This window comes from Pteronotus mesoamericanus, unplaced genomic scaffold (assembly GCF_021234165.1).
Source record: "Pteronotus mesoamericanus isolate MK-2021 breed Mesoamerican mustached bat unplaced genomic scaffold, CSHL_Meso_final scaffold_651, whole genome shotgun sequence".
NCBI classification, from domain to species: domain Eukaryota; kingdom Metazoa; phylum Chordata; class Mammalia; order Chiroptera; family Mormoopidae; genus Pteronotus; species Pteronotus mesoamericanus.
The window spans coordinates 41,743,316-41,766,513 of NW_026555325.1; the positions used below are offsets into that span (position 1 = coordinate 41,743,316).

Sequence of the window (23,198 nt, forward strand, 5' to 3'; positions counted from 1 at the left end):
ATGGAGCTTCAAAACAAGAGGTAATGAGATTTACTAAATCTAGGGAAATGGAAAAATAAATAAATAAATAACTGGCTAACATAATTTTCTTGCCTTCATACACAAGTTTCCTAACTGTAAGGAAACATTTAAATTATTACCTGGTCACTAAGTGTGCATTGTTCTGTGCAAATATCAGTTATAAGATTTCTAGCTTGTTTGGCCATTTCATCCAGGAACATATTACATAAGGAAAGACTGCGATCGCCAATATGATGTCGCTGTTAAAGCAGAATTAATAATAATAGTTACAAAAAAGTAGTTTGAAACAAAACACTGTTTAAATAAACATAGAAAATAAGGTTAAAATCTATTCTAAAATAAGGAGTGGGGATTAGAGATTATTACATACATCATTTTTGTGCTGCTATAATAAATCCAAGAAAATATAGAAGAATATAAAAATGCTTAAACGTGCAAAATAACTGTTCCTCAATCTATCATAATATCTTATAATGTACTTTATTTAAAATGCCCTTTAAAACCTTAAAGGGGGTGAACAGGCCAGATATAATTAAATATTGGTTCACTTAAGGGAAGATTTCAAATTACAAATAGTTAAGAGTTTATTTAAGCAAATTCTGACTCCTAAAAGATAAAATTTCTCTCTTGCTATCACTTCATCCTGAAAAAAGGAACACTGAACTAGCATTGCTTCAAATTTACTAGACTAACTTAAAGTACAGAACTGATTTCTCTATTTCTCTTCAATGGCTCAGAAATGCTGAGACTGGAAAACAAAATCAGTAAGGTTTCTTAACATGTCACAATTCTCTTGATGATCTGCCTTCTACCTTTAGCTGCAGTGCTGAAAAGGGACTTTAAGACAATGGCAGAAACAGAGGGACCACTTGGCAGAGTATGACAATAATCCAGGCAAAAGATGATGTGGCTTGTAGAAGGGGAGAGGAGTTTGGATATAACTCCATGGTTGCACAACACTATGAAGGTAATTAATGCCACTAAACTGTACATTTGAAAATAATTAAAATGGCACATATTTTATGTTAGATATGTATATATTTTTTAATCACAAGAATTTTTAAGGACAATTTTTAGAAATAGGGTAAAGATCAAATTGTTGAAACCTTTAAATGCCTCGCTGAGGAAATTTTTACTTTCTTCATTGGTAATACAGAACCACTAAGGATTCTTTAAGAAGAGGCACTCTGGTGGCATTGTACTATATAGACTTAAAGGCAGGAAAACTATTCAAGAATACATATAAAGAACATTGAAAATATGAGCTATCATAGTGAAAGAAGCAATGGCGAGTAGAGAATGGATTCAAGGAATGACACCACACAAATAAAATTAATTGGACTTGATAGTAACTTAATGAGAAAGATTATGGTGAGGAAAAAAATTATAGTGTATCTTAGGTATATAAAGCTTGAGGAAAAAAATCTATTAAATCTAAAGACTCTATAAATCTATTAAAACTGGGTGTTAATATCCTCACAGCCATTAATCCTAAATGCACTTCCTAATAAACTTCTACAAGCTAATCTCTGTCTCAGAGTCTGCTTCCAATGGAATACTGGAATACTGTCTGCAACAGATGTTCCCTAATGCTTAAAAATATCAATAGTGCCACTGCTATCTGTAAGTTTCTTTCTTTAAGTTCTATAGTTTTAATGGACTCAACACTAAGTTAAGTTATAAAGAAATACACTATTTAATTTTCATCTATATTCTTACCACATTTACCCAGTGATATTTGTTCCTTGAAGATTAGAATACTGAGTACTTTTTGGATAGACAGCTGGTAGCAATAACATTGATTAGTTCACTTATTCAGTAACTGTGTGCCTACATGCCTGTGTGTGTGTATGTCTTCCAAATACCAGCAAATCTAGATTCTACTTACTGTATCGATTATATTGGCAAGTCAGTGAAATTCCTCTTTGGTATGTTTATGTTTAGTCACTAATTTGTACATTCAATTTTCAAGTCTTTTCAATGGTAGTTTAAGAGGAAAAGTATGCAAAATCAGTTACTGTATATAGCTTTACCATAAATAATACCTGACTCACCACTTATTTTAATAAAGGTGATTTAAAGTGACGTTGTGATATATTCTGATATTTATCCATCCATCCAAATATATCTATCTATTGTATCTAATATCAAATACATATTCAAGCATTCTTCTGATTCTACATAGGGATGCATTAGATGGGAAGCTAGATTAGGTAATTAAGACTTTGTGAACATTTGGTCAGCTATATGTTTGGTTTAGTTTATTCTGCATACCATATAAATCAGAGTACTACTCAGAAATTACCTCTTCTGGACACAGTTCATGTGTGCAACTCATAAAATGAGTGCAAAGTAGTGGAAACGCAATTGAGTATCTTGACTGAGAGGGTAACTCCAAACACTGTTGAAACATCTTCTCAAAAGCACGACTATAAAAACTACATAAAAAACAATAATAAAAATCAGAATCATAACTTTTTATAGTTAAAGTAAAATTTTCATGATATAGTGTCTTATAGTTAATCTGATACAAGTAAATAAAAGTCACCAACTGGTAATATTATTCCTGTAAGAGAATAGTTATTTTTCCAAAGAGTATCTCTTACACACACCAATAATCATTCCAGAGTAATAACAATATTATTATACAATATATAACATTATTTGTATAACATTACAAATTTTTTTAAAAACAGAAAACGAAGTATATCTATAGCTTATGAATGTATGACATTCAAATCTCACACCATCAAATTTCAACAAAGGTCCTGGACTGATGTGGCTCAGTGGGTTGGTTATTGCCCCACAAACCAAAAGGTTCCCAGTTCAATTCCCAGTGGGTTCAATTTCCTGCCAGGTCCCTGTGAGAGGTAACCAATAGATTTTCCTCTCGCATCCAGGTTTCTCTCCCTCTTTATCTCCCTCCCTTCCCTTCTCTCTAAAAAATAAAATCTTTTTAAAAATTTCAACAAAATTAAGGCATCATTAATTGTAATAAACACTATTATTTTATGTACCACTAAGAAAGAGAAACATCAATTAAACAATGACACCACCAATTTTATTACTTCTAGATATAAGACATGTTAATTATAAAAGAATATGAGTTGATAAAATATAGTACATTTTGGAATAATATGACAAACAGTAAAGATATCTTTATTTTGAATGTGACAAAATAAAGTGATTATGAGAAAACAGATAAAAATTAATTATATGACTGAAAATTAGATAAACATTACTCAAATTGCTTTCATTTTCAAGGAAAGAGAACTTACTAATTACTGTATCCTTCTTTTATAATAGGAACCTTTCTGTAGCTCAAAAATATGTGAACATAAAACGTTCCATTTTCTTTCCAAGGACACCTTTGGGACAGACAATAATATACGGCCCCAAACAACCTTAAAAATTCTTGTACATTTCACATGTGATGTACTGTGTTTTATGAGTTGCTTTAAGAGACACCTGATGCTTCTCTGTCTTGCTGATATGGATTTCTTCTGCAATACTGCTAATTAAAGTCACCCTAACAAACTGCCAAAATCAGTATGAACTGGGTCATTTTCCAAAATAAAAGCAATGAAAAGCTTTTCATAATGACAACTATTCAATATATAGAAAATACTATCATTATCCAATGAGATCAGCATTTTAGAAATAAAAGGCATACTAGGTTATCCCAATCAGCCCCGAAAGGAAAAAAGGCCAAGAAGCAGAAATTGAGTTGCTATTGTATAGCTTTGAGCCAGAATACTTCAGTTTGAATCCTGGACTCACAATCAAGTTCATATATTCATTCAAATGTTATTATATACCCACTACGTTAGATACTAAGGAAATAAAACGTGACTCCTCCTAAGACCACATAATGAGAGACAAATGACAGGGACAAAAACTTATAAACTCCTAAGTATAACTAAAGAGGTTATGGCAGAAGCAAAGGAGAATGGAGCACAATGAAGGGAGCAGTCACCATTTATCATAATATTAATGTCCAACTTAATACTAGAGAGTGAAAGCATTATGCTTAGTATTTAATTTGCAACACTTGCTTTATTTAACCCTAATCCACAATTTTTTTTTCTTAATCTAATGATGCATGAGGGAAGGCCTCAGCACAATTCAAAGTAACTGTTTTCACCTTCTTAAAAAAAAGTGTAAAAAATAAATTCACATTAGAAAGAGCTGTTCTTAATAGAGAATTAAAAATAGACATAAAATACCAACTTGGTAAAATTCTTTTTGTAATCAGGCTGTCCACTATTCCCTTTGTTCTTATGTTTTTATTATTACTAAACTGTCTTAAAAACTATATTAAGAAAGAAATCAAGAAAGATACCTTTAGATACTAAAAATCTCAAATTCTGGTTCAAAGATAATTACAACATACCAAAATATGGAGAGATCTGATGTTTCCACCAACATTTCCACCAAGGAATCCACCATTTTTGTATGAAAAATTATCGTATTCATCATCTTTCCAAGTTCTCTGTGATCTGCAAGGCTAAGCGAAGCCTTAGAAACACTAGTATATGCCTGTGAAAGTACAGCAAAAACAAAAGTAGTTTAAGTATAGACCAATGAATTTAGCCTTGTCAATCTACAGGGAGGGGGAAAAAAACTACCCACTGTTGAAAAGTACTTAGTTTACTGTGACACTGTATCAGTAACATTCCTTTTAAAAGTCCTCCACAGTGACTCAAACTTGAATTTCTATCAATAATTTCTTTAAATAAAAAACTGAAATACCACTGCCCATAAAACAGAATCTAATATATGTGTAATTCATCTGGAACCCCAAAAGAAAGAGAAGTTGCAATGTCAAAGGTATAAAATAACTGTCCTGCTAACCATACCAAAAGAAATTTTTCATCTTGTTTGAGAGAAAACATACACAGGAAACAATCAAATGAGTGTAAGCATTGGTTCAGTAAGATTTTAGAATATAATGAATCATTAAAAACTGGGTAGTAAAATACACTAGTAATTGATGGATTGTAGAAAAGCACTGAAGATGGTAAAATTTAGTGTACGTGACGAAAATAATGAGGATTTAACCAAAAACATCAGGACAGATTGTAGGAAAAGAAATTCCACTATAGGGATACCAACTCACAGAGAACAGAATCCTGTCCTTGGATAGTGGACATTCCAGAAGTTTACTATGGCTACTTTGAGTGCAAAGAAGAGAAGGTAAATAGTGAAAGAAGAGATTCAACCAAATTATGCAGACCCCTTTATACCATGTTAAGAGTCTCTAAACTTTCAGTGGTAAACCACTGAAGGTTCTATTTGATAGCCAATTGTTTTAGCAAGACTCTTTTAGGACTGGGGACAGGGGCAGGGGGTGTGGGGAATGGGCAAGAGTAAGCAAAAATGAAGCAGGAGACAGATTTGTCAGGAGGCAGTAGTAGCAATAATCCAGACAAGATGATGATGATCTGGTCTAGAGTGGTGGTCACTTAAGAGCTTAAACTGAGAAATCATTAGATAGGGTGGGCAACAGAAAAATTATGGATGATGGTCAGTGTTCTGGCTTTTGAGAGACACCTACACATCTCATGTGCACCTACACATCTTGCAGAATATGCCAAGAATGCAAGGCTTAGACTACTAATGGTCATTACTCAGGCCATGTCTCAGGGTTGAATTTGTAGTTACCAAATTTGAGGAATGAGGTAACATCTTCCTCTGGAACAAAGAGCAAGTATGCTTACTGTTGATGAAGAAAACAAAGGGATCTTCAAACTCAGTGTTCATCAGCTCAAACACAAACTCACTATATGCAGAACATTCATTTAGGTCCCTCTGCACCATTTCCATGGGACATGGAAACAAGGGAAAAATAATTTAAATATGCTGATACTCATGCTGCTTCCTGTGCACTGAATAATTAAGTCCTTTGTCCCTGATCCAGGAACCCCATGTCTTCTGCCAGTATTCTTTAAACAGAAAGAAACTAAATAATTATTACCTGGCAAGTAGGCTAAAAATCAATTCTCAGACTCTACAACAGCAAGGGGCTACTATATGAAGGATCACTCACTAAAATACAGACACCACAAAGTGGTTTTATATTTTATTGTTTTTGTCTGCCAGAAAAGGGGAATGAAGGCAATCTTCTGATAGCAAGATATAGTCTAAACATTCATTTTTTAAGGAGGAGGGATGTATGGAGGGCCCACAGACACATGCAAAAAAATGCTAAACACCACTAGCCATTAGAGAGATGCAAATTAAAACCACAGTGAGATACTACTTCAGGCCAGTCAGAATAAGCATCATTAATAAATCAACAAACAAGTGCAGGCGAGGTTGGGCAGAAAAGGGAACCTTAGTACACTGCTAGCGGGAATGCAGATTGGTACAGCCACTGTGGAAACAATATGGAATTTCTTCAAAAAACTAAAGATGGAACTGCCTTTTAATACCACAATCCCACTGCTGGGACTATAACCCTAAGAACACTGAATCACCAATTCAAAAGAACCTATGTTCCCCGATGTTCACAGCAGCATTACATATAATACCTAAGTGCTAGAAACAGCCTAAGTTCCCATCAGTAAAGTGGATCAAAAAACTGTGGTACATTTACACAATGGACTACACAGCAGAAAGAAAGAAGGAACTCCTACCCTTCATGACAGCACAGATGAAACTGGAAAGCACTATGCTAAATGAAGTAAGTCAAGCCAGTGAAAGACAAATACCATATGATCTCACATACAGGTGGAACCTAATCAACAAAACAAACAAATGAGCAAAACAGACCTAGAGACCTGGAAATAAAGAACAAATTGAGAGTGAGCAGAGGGTTGGGAGCAATGGGATAATGGGGGACAGAAAGGGAAGGGACAAGCAAAGAACACAAATAGAGGATTCATGGCATGGACGATGGGGGGCATGGACTGTAGGTGTGGGGTGGGACGAGGCAGTGGTGAGCAATGGGGAAAAGGGCAGGGCAGCTGTAACTGAACGACAATAATAGTTTTTTAAAATTTTTTAATTGATTTTTAGAGAGAGCAAGGAAGGGAGAGGAGATGGGGGGGGAATCAATTTGTTGTTCCACTTATTTATGCATTCCTTAGTTGTTTCATGTATGAGCCCTGACCAGAGAATCGAACCCCCAACCTTGGCGTATTGTGACAATGCTCTAACCAACTGAGCTACCCAACCAGGGCTACTCCAGACATTGATCACAAACTAAGTCTAAATGAAGTTTAATTTACCTTTAATCAGCTTTATCCCTATTAAAATACCAATGAAGTATTTCACAGATATAGAACAAACAGTTAAAAAATTTGTATGGAACCATAAATGACCCCAAACAGCCACAGCAATTTTGAGAAGAACAAAGTAGGGGGGATGTCAATACCTCACATCAAGCTATATTACAAGGCCACTCTAATCAAAAACAGTCTGGTACTGGCATAACAACAGGCACATAGGTCAATGAAACAGAATAGAGAGCCCAGAAATAAACCCATGTCTCTATGGTCAATTACTATTCAACAAAGTGGGCAGAAGCATAAAATGGAGTAAAAACAGCCTCTTCAACAAATGGTGTTAGGAGAGCTGGACAGCTACATGCAAAAAATTGAAATTCAACCACCAACTTACACCATATACAAAAATAAACTCAAGATGGATAAAAGACTTAAATGTAAGTCATGATACCATAAAAGTCCAAGAGGAGAACATAGGCAGGAAACTCTCAGATATCCCATGCAGCAATATTTTCACCGATATGTCCCCTAGAGCAAGGGACATAAAGTAAAGAATAAACAAATGGGACTTCATCAAAATAAGAAGCTTCTGCATGGCTAAAGAAACCATCAGTAAAATGAAAAGGGAACCAACCGTATGGGAAAATGTATTTGCCAATGATACCTTGGACTGGGGTGTGATCTCCAAAATATATAAAGAACTCACACAACTCCCCTCCAGGAACACAAACAATCCAATTAAAAAATGGGTGAAGGACCTGAACAGACACTTCTCCAAAGAGGACATAAACAGGGCCCAGAATGTATGAAAGGATGCTCATCATCACTAGCCATCAGAGAAATGCAAATTAAAACCACAATGAGATACCACTTCACACCAGTCAGAATGGCCATCATAAACAAATCAACAAATAATATGTGCTGGCGAGGCTGTGGAGAAAAGGGAACCCTAGTACACTGTTGGTGGGAATGCAGATTGGTGCAGCCACTGTGGAAAAGAGTTTGGAATTTCCTCAAAAAGCTAAAAATGGAACTGCCTTTTAACTCAGCGATTCTACTGCTGGGATTATATCCTAAGAATCCCAAAACACCAATTCAAAAGAACCTATGCACCCCAATGTTCATAGGAGCACAATTTATAATAGCCAAATGCTGGAAGCAACCTAAGTTCCCATCACTAAATGAGTGGATAAAAAAGCTATGGTACATTTACACAATGGAATACTAACGAGCAGAAAGAAAGAAAGAAAGCGAGCAAGCTACTACCCTTCACGACAGCATGGACAGAACTGGAGAGCATTATGCTAAGTGAAATAAGCCAGGCAGTGAAAGACAAATATCATATGATCTTACCTATAAGTGGAACCTAATCAACAAACAAACAAGCAAGAAAAATATAACCAGCAACACTGAAGGAAAAAAGAAACCGACAGTAAAGAGAGGGAAGGAGGGAGCGGGTAACTGGGAAAAGAAGGGAAGGGTCAAATCAAAGAACATGTATAAAGGACCCATGGACAAAGCCAAAGTCGGGGAGAATTGAGGGTAGGAGGTGGGGGTGGGTGGGGCAGGGGAAAGTAGTGGTGGGAAAATGGAGACAAATGTATTTGAAAAAAAAATTTAATATATCACTGTGAAAGTAAGTTCAGATGAAATAGATGGTGAAAAAAATGAGATAATTTAACGTAAAGCACTCATTTGAACTACTTAACAATGAAATTAGAAACATGTTACTAAAGTAAGAAATACAGGTTTAAATAAAAGTGTAAGATATGAATAACCCAAGTAAATTGGAAGACAGAAGGGAAGATGATAAATAAAAGAGTGGCTGGAGATACTCAGGGAACTAATGAAATAATACAGGGTAATGAGATGCCTTAGGAAGTACGAAAAAATGACAAAGACTATATGTCTTAAGACTAGAAAAAAAAGACAAAGAAAGATCAAAGCAACCTATATAAGACCAATGACCTTAGGATCAAAATTAGATAGAACTCCAACAAAGGTACAAAGCATACTATAAAATTCTCCCAAAGGCTTATCTTTTTGGCCCTGCTCTACTCAAAAACTACTGATATCTACATACCTCTATACCTCTCTCTGGCCATGTGCTTATTATATCTAATAACTCTTGTCCTTTTACCTAATCAGTGATCAAAGTCAGATCGTTCATGTCTTGTAAAGATTTGCTTCTTTTTGTAATAATACTTTGCAACTAAAAAGTCTCTTAACTTGTCCTCTCCTTACTGTTTGCCCTTTCCCTATGTAAGCCAGTTTCCTATTAAATCCTACTCATCCTTCAATGTCTGGATAAATTCTTGCTTTCCCTATAAGCCATTACTAGCAATTTCAACTTGAAAAAGGCTTTCTTCCTTCTGAGAAAACTGTAATTGATAATTATGCTCTGTCAATGACATCTGTTAACTTAAATCTTCTAGATTTTCAACTGCTATTTAATTTTTCATATTGTCTCCATAACAAGATTGATAAGATCCTCAAAAGAGAATCTACTCTACTATAGATTATATAATACCACACAATATTTTATCTCCTATATCCTATGGTATAGTCTGTAGGCTTGGAACCTTCATTGCTGACCTCTTCATCAACTATACCAGCAATTTTCTACTGGTGTATACTGACCTCTATTCCCTGAGATTGCCAAATAAAAAAATGAGAACACCCAACACAATAGTCATCTGATGTAAATGAAATCAAAATTATAACTTTTTTTGCCAAATCAGCAAAAAATGTATTTTTTGGTGTGCTGCAGAATTTCAGTAATTTAGTTTATGTGTACCCATGAGATGAAAAAAGTTGAAAAATAACTGATTATACGAACCTCCTGGTCTCTTGACACTGCCCCCACCTTGTACTTTTGCCCTCTTTTCCTATACAAGATTTCTCCGGCTTAATTTTATGTCCCATTCTTTCCTTCCTTTGTATGCTTTGTCCTAATGTCACTAAAAAACAGGAGTCTATTATGCAGTAGAAAGGGGCTGAATACTGTATGTCCCAATTATGGTTAGGAGCAATGTTTAAAGGTTGAATTGTGTCCCCCAAAATGGTGTATGTTGAATTCAAAGTCCCTCAGAATGTGACCTTATCTGGAAATAAGAGTCCATACAGAGGTAATCCAGATAAAATTACGTCATTTAAGGAGGCCCTAATCCAGTATGACTGGTCTCCTTATAAACAGAAAAAATTTTGCCACAGAGATATGCCCATAAGGAAGACAACATGAAGAGAAACAGGAGAAGTGGCATTAGAATGATGCATATACAAGCCAAGGAATACCAAAGATAGCCAGCAAATTACCAGAAGCTAGGAAAAAAGTATGAAACAGTTTCTCTCTCAAAGTCCTCAGAAGGAATCAACACTGCTGACACCTTGACTTCGGCCTTTTGGCCTCCAGAACTGTGACAACAAATTTCTATTGTTTAAGCCTCCCAGTGTGTGGTTCTTTGTTATGACAGCCTAGGAAACTAATATAAAAAACTATGGAATACATGAAAGAATCAGAGGGCAGATAATTTATGTATTAAAAATCTCACTTAGGGAGCCCTGGTTGGTGTGGCTCAACGGACTAAGTACCAGCCTGTAAACCGAAAGGTCACTAGCTCAATTCCCAGTCAGGGCACATGCCTGGGGTGCAAACCAGGTCCCCAGTGGGGGCGTGCAAGAGGCATTCAATTGATATATTTCCCACACATCAATGTTTCTCTCCCTCTTTCTCCCTCCCTTCCCCTCTCTCTAAAAATAAATAAATAAAATTTTATTTTAAAAAGTCTCACATAAGGATATATAGTTCTACATTCCTAATGCTCACTCAAATGTTTTACATTCTACCATACTGAATAAAGCTAAAATTCTCAAGTGACTCATTCAAATGGGTAAGTTTAATAATTCTGGAAGTATTTAATAAGGGTAAATTTGAAATGGATCTAAATCTCCACAAAATTCTCCAAACCCAAATGTTTCTAGGCCCTTTCACAAACAGAGCAGGAGACTGAAACAGTTCATGCATGTGACAATGACTTTGAAAATTTTAAATGTGTATATCCTTTGGCTGAGCAATTCTACTTTCCCTTTATAAGCGCTACTTCTGTATTGTTTCAGAGCTTTTAAAAAAGAAATATTAATATCTAAAATTTACTTTTAATAGGAAGAAAATGGTGATGGGAGGAGACTTGACCTGGGGTGGTGAACACACAACACAATAAACAGATGATGATATAACGTATTATAAAGCTACATATAAAGGTACATCTGAAACCTACATAATTTTATTAACCAATGTCACCTCAATAAATTTAACAAAAATTTAAAAAATAAATAAATGTTTTAATAGGAAGAAAATAACCTATAATATATTCAGTTAATATTTTGGGATAGTGATATTTCAAGTGTTCTTCCTGATCTCCCACTAATCAGCTTTGGAAGGCAGCTATGCTCACCACTCTACCTCCAACGCTTTAATCAGCTTTGTAACCTCAGGCAAATTATTTAATACTTTTGGCCTTAGTTATAAAACCATCTCTAAGAACACGCTGTCGTAGAACACAGAGTAAGAAAGTCCCAATGTATTTTGAGGCTGTATGGAAAGAATCTGAGGAAAGCAAAAGTACCTAAGGGAACCAAGCAGATTGCCAGAAAAGTATGCTCCTCCTAGGAATCCAGTCTTTCTTGAGACTATATTCATCTAAAAATGGCTTCAGCAAACACGTACTGTTTATATTATTGTTTTAATTAAACAAGTAAAAATTTTATATTTAAGATGAAGAACAGTATATAGTATAATCCCACTTACATGTTTGAACGCCTAAAAGGATATGACCAGCTATTTAAAGTGAGCATTACTGAGGAATGAGACTGGAAAAAGTGCAAACTTTCATTTTCTACTTTACTTCTGGATACTTTTGACTTTTTACAAGGAGAACATACTAATATATATATTTTTAAAATATGAAGCTGGGCCACCATTTTCCCATAATTACTAGAAATATTTAAGGAGCAATTAAATTCTATCATTAAATTTACATATACACAAAGATTTCAGGCTTGAATTTTAAAGGCTTTCAAAAACTATGTGAGAGTTACATATTAAATAAAAATTTTAAAAGTCCAATACTTTATTAGTATTTATTTCTGTACTTCAGAAAAATTTAATTTTCAAGAACAGATTAAGAAATTATAAATTACGGCCTATGAGCCAACTGCTTGTTTTTATAGTTTTATTGGACCACAGATATATCCATTTATTACTGTCTACAGGTGCTCACACACTACAATGGCAGAGATGGGTATTAATGACAAAGAGTATTATATGGCCCATAAGCCTAAATTCATATCAACTGGTTCTAGATTATAAATATTTTGTCAAAAAAAATTTATGCTTTCACTTTAGAATTAAATACAGGGCCCAGCAGAAATAACATCCTTTATTACAAACTCTTTTATTACAAAATCATAAGCATGTAATTCTATAACATAACAATACCACACTCAAGCACACCATATGACATTTTACTTGAAATGTTCAAATTAAAGCTATAAATTATTACACCCATATTACTACCCTACCAACCACATTCAAGCAGGTGTTTCTTCTGTCAAACCCTCTATTTGAATCTAGATAATCAAGAGATATTGGAATTTAAATATTTGGACATTTTACAATTATAATCTGTTTTATTCAAAAAACCCTTTTATATCAGTATAAATTAGAAATATAGTTAATCCATGCTTAACAACTAGTACAAAATGTTTCTTCCATACATAGCTCAACAGTAAAGAAACAAACAATCCAATTTAAAAAATGGGCAGATGGCCCTGAGTGGTGTGGCTCAGTGGATTGGGCATCATCCTGTAAACCGAAAGGAATTCTGATTCAATTCCCAGCCAGGGCACAAATCTGGGTTGCAGGCCAGGTCCTCAGTTGGGCGCATGCTAGAGGCAACCGATCAATATTTCTCTTACACATCAGTGTCTCTCTCCCTCTCTTTCTCCTTGCCTTCCCCTCTCTAAAAATATACATAAAATCTTTAAAAAAATAAAATAAAAAATGGGCAGAAGATCTGAAGAGACGATATACAGATAGCCAACAGATACATAAAAAGGTGCTCAGCATTACTAATCATCATGGAAATGCAAATCAAAACCACGATGAGTTATTACCTCACCACTGTCAGTGTTAGAATGGCTATTATCTAAAATACAAGAGATAAATGTGGTGAGGATGTGAAGAAAAGGGAACCCATAAGAGATAAATGCTGATGAAGATGTGGGAAAGGGGAACCCTTAGACATTACTGGTAGGAACGTAAATGGGTACAGCCACCATGGAAAACAGTAATGGAGGTTCCTCAAAAAATTAAAAACAGAACCATCTTATGAATTATCCAAAGAAAATGAAAACACTAACTCAAGAAACAGTATCTGTATCCCCATGTTCACTCCATCAGCATCTACAATAGCCAAGATATGGAAACCACCTAAGTGCCCTTTAATGGATGAGTGGATAAAGAAGTTGTGGTATGTGTGCCTCTATGTATATGTAGATGTGTGTATATACTGTATATATGTGTGTATATGTCTATACAGGTACATACATATACATGCACTGAAATATTTTTCATCCACAAAAAAGGAAATTATGCCATTTGCAAAAATATGGATGGACCTTGACTATATTATGCTAAGTGAAATAAATGAGACAAAGAAAGACAAAGACTATATGACCTCATGTATATGTGAAATCTAAAAAAACAAGAAAACAAAGCAAATAAACTCATAAAGACAACAAGTTGGTGGTTGGTTGCCAGAGGCAGGGAGTTGGGATTGGGTGAAATGGGTGAAGATGATCAAAAGGTACAAATTTTCAGTTAAATAAGCCCTTGGGATGTAATGTACAGTATGGTGATCACAGTTAATAATACTGTATGGCAGTCCCCCATTATCCACAGTTTCACTTCCTGCAGTTTCAGTTACCTGTGGGCAACCATGGTCTGAAAATACTAAATAGAAATTTCCAGAATTAAACAATTTATGTTTTAAATAAATTAATTAAAAAAAATTTATAAGTTTTAAATTGCACACCGTTCTGAGTAGCATGATGAATTCTCACACCATCCCACTTGGGATGTGCATTATTGCTTTGTCTAGGTTATTCACACTGCATAAAATGCTACCCTCCCATTAGTCACTCAGTAGCCTTCTCAGTTACCAGATCCCACTGGTGCAGTACTGCAGTGCTTGTGTTCAAGTAACCCTTACAGTAGCCTAACACTACATCACAGTGCTTGTCATTCACCTCACTTCATCTCATCACATAGGTGCTGTATCATCTCTCATCACCACAAGAATGAATACAGTACAATACAGTATTTTGAGACCACAATAATGTAACTTTTATTACAGTATATTGTTATAACTGTTCTATTTTATAATTATTGTTGCTAATCTCTTATTGTGCCTAATTTATAAATTAAACTTTATCATAGGTTTGTACATAAAGGAAAAAACAGTACATGTAAGGTATAGTACAATCCACAGTTTCAAGCATCCACTGGGAGTCTTGGAATGTACCCCCTTCAGATAAGAGGGGGACCACTGTATTACATATCTGAAAGTTGCTAAGAGAGTAGATCTTAAAAGTTCTTATCACAAGAAATATTTGTAACTATGTGTGGTGGTAGATATTAACTACACTTACTGTGATCATTTCTCAATACATAATATATTGAATCATTATGTAAACCTGAAACTAATATAGTGTTATGTCAATTACATATCAAGAAGTTCTTCTTTGAAGATTATGATTAGTTATACAAAAGAAGTCTTTTGAATAGGTATACAACAATGAATATTTTTTTCATTTTAAGTAATGTTTTCATGTTAACTAAGGTATTCAATAACAATAGAATGATAATGAAAATTATTGTTATTCTTACCTGTAATCTAAACCAATCTAATCTCATTCCTCTGAAATCAAACACTTCCCCATCTTCAACTATAATAAAAGAAAAAGTTTACAAGGCAAATTAACATTTTCAAAAATCTATAATCACATTTCAAATTTTAAGAGCTAAGACAACTGCACTTCTGAGTATATATACAAAATAATTAAAAGCAGGGTCTTGAGGAGATATTTTTGTACACCCATGTTCACAGCAGTATTATTCACAATAGCCAAAAGGTGGAAGCAACCCTATGTCCATCAACAGATAAATGGGTTAAAAAAAAAAAAATGGTATAATATTGAGCCTTAAAAAACAAGGAAATAGTAACACATGCTATACAGTGTGGCTGAACCTTGAAGACATTACGCTAAATAAATAAGTGACAAAATGACAAATACTGTATAATTCCTCTTGTATGAGGTATCTAGAGTAGTCAAACTCATAGAAGCAGAAAGAATAGTGGATGCCAGAGCCTAGAAGAGGAAATGGGGAGTTGTTATGTAACAGCTATAGTTTCAGTTTGGCAAGATGAAAAAGTTCTGGAAATTGGTTGCAAAACCATGTGAATATACTTAACACTACCAAACTACACTTACAAGTAGTAAGATAGTAAATTTCATATTATGTGTATTTTACAATAAAAAATAAAAATTTAATAGGTAAGACAGTGAAATAATTCTCAAATCCTACAAAGATGATGTTCAAGGAGACAGTTATATGGTCAGAGAAATGTAAAGTACAGACTTTTCTACTCAACTCTGATTCTCAATGGCTTATATGTCAACCTGAAGGAGTCAGAATAGAGCTTGAGGAGTCCAGTGAATAGAAACTTTAAACACACTAAAGTTCCATAATGTAACTCTATATAAACCAAATGTCACCAGGCAAGTTTACAATAGTTTCATTATGTAACTATTATTATACATTAATAAAATAAATATTTATTACACAGAAACTGTCAAGATTTTTGATACCTCTTAAAGAATATAAAACTAAAACACCATTATAGCTATTGAAATAAAGTACTCAAGTAACAGAGAGGCAGTCCAGTATATGACACCTTTTAAGACTGACAGAACTGAACTTAAAATTCCCAAGGACATGAATCATCCTTTTGCTCAGCATATCCACACTGTATACAGTACCTGCTAGTCAGTCACTTATCAGCTATCTTGATTATCAGATCAGCTGCCTTGGTATTGCAGTGCTTGTGTTCAAGTAATCCTTACTTTACTTAATAACGGCCCCAAAAGGACAACAATGATGCTGGCAATTTGGATATGCCAAAGAGAAGCCATAAGCGCTTCCTTTAAGTGAAAAGGTGAGTTTGGCATTATTTTGAGAGACAGACCACATTCACATAGCTTTTATTACAGTATATTATTACAATTGTTCTATTTATTATGATTTGTTGTTACTCTCTTACTGGGCATAATTTATAAAAGTAATCTTTATCACAGGTATGTATATATAGGAGAAAACAGTACAGCTGATCCTTGAACAACACTGGTTTGAGCTGCACTGGTCCACTTATATACAAATTTTTTTTCAATAAATATACTCAGTACTATAAATGTACTTTTCTCTTCCTTATAATGTCCTTAATAAACTTTCTTTTCTGTAGCTTCCTTTATTTTAATATAGTATGTAATACACATACATACACAATATGTGTTAGACAACTATGTTATTGGTAAGGCTTCTGGTCAACAGTGGGCTATCATTAGTTAAGTTTCACCTATGTAAGGAGCCAGGGCCCCTAACCCCTGCGTTGTTCAAGGTTCAACTCTGTGTGGTTTAGTACTATCCACAGTTTCAGGCATCCAATGGGAATCTTGAAATACAATCCATGCTGATAACGGGGGGTGGGGTACTGTATGTCCAAAAAGTAAGTGATTCTTTAAATGTTAACTGTTAAATCTTTTCTTTAATAATCAAATCTGAAAGCCTCGTTAAAAAGAAAATATGGTTTTATTTAAAAGCCTTATTACCTTGCTTTACACTGAGGGAAGTCATGGTGTTAACAAAGGAGGACATGATGATGGATTCATCTTCAGGGCAAACAGAAAGATTCTGAAAAGTAACAAAAAAAACGTTAAAATCATCTAGCTGGAATACAATTTCATAGGTCTATCAACTGGTAGATGGATATCCATACTACAGAATATTTTTCAGCAATAAAGATAGAAAATGATACATACAATAAAATGGATGAATCTCAAAAACATTATGCTAATTGAAAGAAATGAAAACCAAAAAGTTATATATGATTCCATTTATATGATTTTTCTTAAAGGCAAAGAGTGACAAAAAGCAGATGAGTGTTGGTCAAAGAGAGAATCAACTACAAAGGTGCACAATGAAACTTTGAAGTGTTGGAACTATTCTACACTTCGTTATGGTAGCTACATGAATGTATTTATAGTGGTCAAAGTTAAAACCGTAAACTAAAATCTAGTAACTTTTATTAGGTATAAATGCCTCAACAAAATTTGAACAAAAAAAAAACAAAACAAAAAACCCTCTCAAACTGGCTAAGAAAATGAAAATTTGATAAACTCCACCTGAAATAGATAAATAATACATTTTTTAAAGTGGATACTGAGCTCACAAATAGCATAAATAATTTTCAAGACATTAAGACCTACACAAGTGTGAATTTATACAATATCACTATACACTTAAAAATGGTAAAAATAAATTTTATGTATATTTTACAATAAAAAAATTTAATCCCTTATTACAATGAACTATGTTAACAGGTTAATGTTAGTTCTAAATTTAAACTCCAGCAAATGGTTAAAAACACTATGTTTGTGCTTTACAACAAAAGAGGTAGTAAAAAATTCAAGCACCCAGTTAAGACACTACTTCGAATACTGGCTCTGTTACTTATGAACTGTGCAATACTAAGCAAGTTACATTAGGTATTTTTTTCTTCAAATAATAACCATACCTATCCTCAAGAGTTGTTCTATAGATGTAATAAAATATACTATCAATAATTTGACAGTTATTAATTAGTATTATTGCTGCTACTACCACTTTAATTCCAGAAAAAATAAGAAATTCATTTTCTCAGATGGTTAACATACAGTTTACATAAAAGACACCAAAGATATGGAATGACTTAAAAATTTTAACACTATAACATAAATCTGTGAAATTTATTAGTAAGTATCCAAATAGCCACAGCAAGTTTCAAAATGAAATGAAACCAGAAGTCTGGTTTACTTTTTAGACTGTGAAAACATGAGAGACTCTGATTTATCAGGTAAGTAATAACTATTCAAATAAAATTGCAGCAAAGCAATAATATACACAGAATAAAATCAGCTTTTCCATTATCTAATAAAAATTCTAGAAAGGAAGCACTTGAGCTCCATCTAGTGGGTAAAAAAAAGAAACACTAGTTTAGGATAGCTTAGAAGCTGTATTTAAGGTTAACAACCACATGACATTTGCTTTTTTAAGTAGGTTTCAAAAAAATTAAGATTTCAAAATATGGTTATTTCTCTGGAAAACCAGTAGTTTTATTCTGAATAAAAAAAGAATTTGTGATATTCTTCCTTTACACTATGTTAGCTTACAGTAGTTTTTAGATACCTGTGATTTTATAAAATGAAGCAAAATAAAATACTATTTTCTCTACAGTCAGTTCATTGGGAATAAAAACAAAAGAAATTTACATTAAGATGAAAAATACCAAATAAAGAAATTATGAAAAGCGAAAATCAAACAAACAAAAACCTAGGACTCAAATTCAGTAAGAGGAAAATTCAAACTGAAAATAAAATGAGGATGTTTAAAATAGGATATCTAGATTAAAAAAGAAAAATTTTACTGCCCATCCTCTAATACACCATGAAAGATTTATCTTCTATTTTCCTTCTAATACTTAGTTATCAAATATGTCTCTATCACCTTTTTTTTAATCATCTCCATAGATATTCTCCAAGTTTAGGTTCTCATCAGCTCTCACCATTTTCTCTAATCTCTCTGCCTCCTCCCTTGGCCCCTAGTAAGCCATCAACCACACTGAGCCCGGGCGATCTTTGCAAATAGTAAATATGATTTATGACTAACTTCCTCTTTTGCAAGGCCTTGTATATCTCCATTCCCAAGATAAAGAATCATTCCCTGGATTGTATTCATTCTGAGTTTTGTACATATTTAAGCATAATGCCTATCACAACTAAATGCATTCTCCCCTCTAGATAAGACCCCCTTGACAAGATATGACCATGACTTATTATATCTGTATCTCTACCATGTAACACAAGATTATATTTTATAAATGCTTGTTGAACAAATAGATCAGCTACTAGGAAGAATGGAAGAAACAAAAGGGAGAATAATGTGAGATAGTTTTTACCTGCACAAGTTCATTGAGGACAACAGCATCAAAACCAGAAAGGTACTGCACATAGTACCTCTGCATTACAGGTCCATATTTCCTTACGTGTGCTCTAAGCTCTTCCATGTAAAATATTAATTCAGCAATGTGCCTTTCGTTTAAATTCAAGAAAAACATTTCAAACATTTATTATTATCGAGGAAATTATGAAATGTCTTTGTTATTACTCTAAGAAATATTTTTAGAAAAATCATTGTTAAACATTTAATGTCAATTATGTTTTCAAATTATTTTATATGAATAAAGAAATCATAAAAAGTGAAAGAAAAGCTAAGACTAAAAAACTAATAGAGGAAAATTCAAATGAACATAAATAATCATTTTTAAAAAAAGAGGACTGAGAAGAAATAAGATTTTTCTGTAAGCTCTTATTTCCCTGCTTCATTTATGCATCTTCTATTGAGGGACTTGACAGAAATAAAAGACATTTCAAATAACACATTTAGTTGCAACTCCATAAGGATTCTTAGATTTTTGTGTATGGCACTTCAAAACATGAATTCCACAGGAAAATTACTGGATTTAGGAAGAAAACAAGAACTTTATGCCCACCTAGAGTACCAGGAAAGGAAATACTAAAAGCCATAATTTTAAACTCAATTTGACTTTGCATTCTAAATCATATGATCTAATGCTATTTTACAAATGTTTATGACAAATATGAAAAGTCTTACAATTTTTTTGAAATAATTTTACTTCAAAGGCCCCAAATTCCACGCCAAAGACAATTTTTTAAATGTTGCTAACTTACTTATCTATAAAGTCATCTGCACTCTTCTTTGGCATGTTATCTGCATGACGAAGTAGCCAGATAATTTCATCACGGGCAAAGGATAATGCCATAAAAACAAAAAGTGCCTAATTAAAAAAAACAAACAAAAAACACTGCTTACTGTCACGCAGAGATTAAAAACAAAACCTATTCAAATATAAAAATCATTGTCAAGGATTGATAAAAATCAAGTTCAAAAAGACAATGACAGAAATGAGATGACCAAAGAGATGCTGGAAGAATGTATGAGAGAGCACACTTACAAGAAAGAAGTGAGGAAAATGTAGAATGGTTAGTTGAGATAAGAATTACCTTGGGACCCAGCAAGCCAGGTTGATCAGAGAGGACTGTAGCCAATTCTTTCAGTGCAGACCTTAAAAACTTGCGTCTTTCTCTGTGCATTGAACCACTATAGGAAAAGACACTATTATATTTTATGTTTATACTAAAATTATTATTGGAAATTAAATAACTTGTCATTTTAGGGTCAACATCCAAATCTTCTTTTTTTATGGAACAGAAAGGCCTTACAAATATCATGTTCTTTGTGTTTGTCATTAAATGACTTAGCAATCTTATGTTTATCCTTGCCTTTTTTGTGCTGCTTTTGTAACATGATTATGTTACTCTCTACCTATCAAACTACTACCCAAACTTCAAGACCATCGCTGCAAGAAGCATTTCCCAATAACCAGATGTTTACTTCTGAGTAATTTCTGCAATTTTAGTATCGTATAGCCCTAGCATTTTATAAACAGGACTGTAAAATCCTTGAAAGCACTCACAGTCCTACTGCATACATTTCTGTCACCCTTACATAGAAATCAATAAATACAACAATAAATTATCTAATTATCCATATCCTTATTTACTAAGTATATTTCTATTAAATATAAAAAGCTGACTAAACAGAGCCATATTAGAGATTTGGTACTCTAGTTCAAAAAGAGAAGGATGAAAAGGAAAAGGATAACTAACCATAGATATTCATATGCTAAATATTCAATATTTTAATAATAAAGTGCAAGGTAAAAAACAATTACCCTCATATATTAACATGGAAAAATCATAGAATGTTCTAAGTATTCCAATTTCTCATACTATGTAAAATATACACTGCTCTAAGAAAGTTTTAAGATTTATACAGGTGCAAAAAATAAATGGAGGGGGGTGGACACACACACACCCCTCCCCCCAGCCATGCCAAGAAAACCAAGGATCAGGAATATGCAATACGAGAAATTTAGCTTTGAGACTGCAGATTAGTTGTAGAAAACAGATTAAAATCCACCTCTGCCTACGTGACCTTAAGTTCAACCTCTTTAAGTTTCAGCCATCTATAAAACAGGAATGATGACATCTGCCTCAGAAATACATCTTTCATAATGCCTCATATATATGGTCTTTAACAATGTTATTTTAATTCCAGTGACAAGCTCTTTTCTATCTGATGACAATAATCTGGTTTAATTTCTAAGAAGAAAGTGGACAGATGTTATTTTGACTATTTTACTACACAGAGTTGCTACAAGGAGTCTGTGGTGTTATTAACATAGAGAATTATGAACTCCTACACCTAATGTATGGTAATGAATGATAGGAATTAATGCTGCTTAACCTTTGTGATTATTTTATGTAAGAAATAAAAATGTTTTACTTTTAAAAAATCTTTATAATAGCTATGACACCATACGTGTGCTACAATAAGGTCTATCCCATGAAGAAGTGATAATCATCTTCTGTACTTCTGTAGATCAGGAAAGTAATTCTAACACAATCTAAAGTACTATTTATACTAGACAACGATTTTTTAACAGTATAAATTAAACACTTCAGCCCTGGCTGGAGAGGCTCAGTAGATTGAGCACTGGCCTGCGAACCGAAAGGTCGCTGGTTCGATTCCCAGTCAGGGCACATGCCTGGGTTGCAGGCCAGGTTCCCAATTGGGGGTGTATTCGAGGCAACCACATACTGATGTTTCTCTCCCTCTCTTTCTTCCTCCCTTCTCCTCTAAAAGCAAATAAATATTTTTAAAAATAATATAAGCACTTCATTTAAGTGATACAATATACGCATGAGGAAATTATGTAGCACAGACAGCAATGCAAAAAGATGGTTTAAATTCCCATATTCATCCTACAGCTTAAACCTAAAATTCTAAAACTTCATGTGGTTTTATATTTTCCATATATGGCAGAAGTACTTTTCTTTCTGCCTTATAAAAATACTGATGAATCAGACATTCTACACAAGTATACTGTACACACAATTAAAATGAACTATAAAATTATTTATAGTTATTTCACAAAAAATTTGAAAAGACCATCAATATGCCAATTTCTAATTTTAATTTATCTATATATTTACTAACACAAATATATTCACTAAAATTTGAAATAGGTGTGGGGTTAACACACTTTGGAAAGTAAATACTATTTGGAAGAATATGAAGATATGTTTACTAAATACTGAGGTAATATACTTATTTCCTATTGATTATAAGACCCCCCACTTTTATTAGCATATTTTGCATACCATCAATATGCACTCACTTCAGCAAAATAATGCTTTAAGAAATAAATTCTTCTTGATTCAAAGTACTACAGATAAGACAGAACTACTTACGCGTGTGACACAGCTGCCTCCTTGCATTCTCTTATGTCATTAATACGTTTATTATAGCTATGTGCAAAAAAAAAAAATTGGAACCACATTAATCTTAATTTGAGCAATAATGGTCAAAATAAATTAATCAAATGCCAGAAGTCAATTAAAAATGACACATTATCAACAAGAAAAACT

The 23,198-nt window shown here is 33.5% G+C and overlaps 1 protein-coding gene across 4 annotated transcripts in view; it reads right to left on the reverse strand.

Moving 5' to 3' along the window:
- NCKAP1 (NCK associated protein 1) overlaps positions 1-23,198 on the reverse strand; it is a 97,982-nt gene that overhangs the window by 31,373 nt on the left and 43,411 nt on the right. For all 4 annotated transcript variants that reach the window (XM_054562457.1, XM_054562456.1, XM_054562459.1 and 1 more), the window contains 9 exons: positions 23,022-23,078; positions 20,709-20,805; positions 20,376-20,482; positions 19,583-19,715; positions 17,199-17,280; positions 15,199-15,257; positions 4,415-4,560; positions 2,327-2,459; positions 141-260 (listed from right to left, as the gene is read on the reverse strand). In XM_054562457.1, coding sequence (XP_054418432.1) covers positions 141-260; positions 2,327-2,459; positions 4,415-4,560; positions 15,199-15,257; positions 17,199-17,280; positions 19,583-19,715; positions 20,376-20,482; positions 20,709-20,805; positions 23,022-23,078 — 934 coding nt within the window. The remainder of the gene's footprint in view (positions 1-140; positions 261-2,326; positions 2,460-4,414; positions 4,561-15,198; positions 15,258-17,198; positions 17,281-19,582; positions 19,716-20,375; positions 20,483-20,708; positions 20,806-23,021; positions 23,079-23,198) is intronic.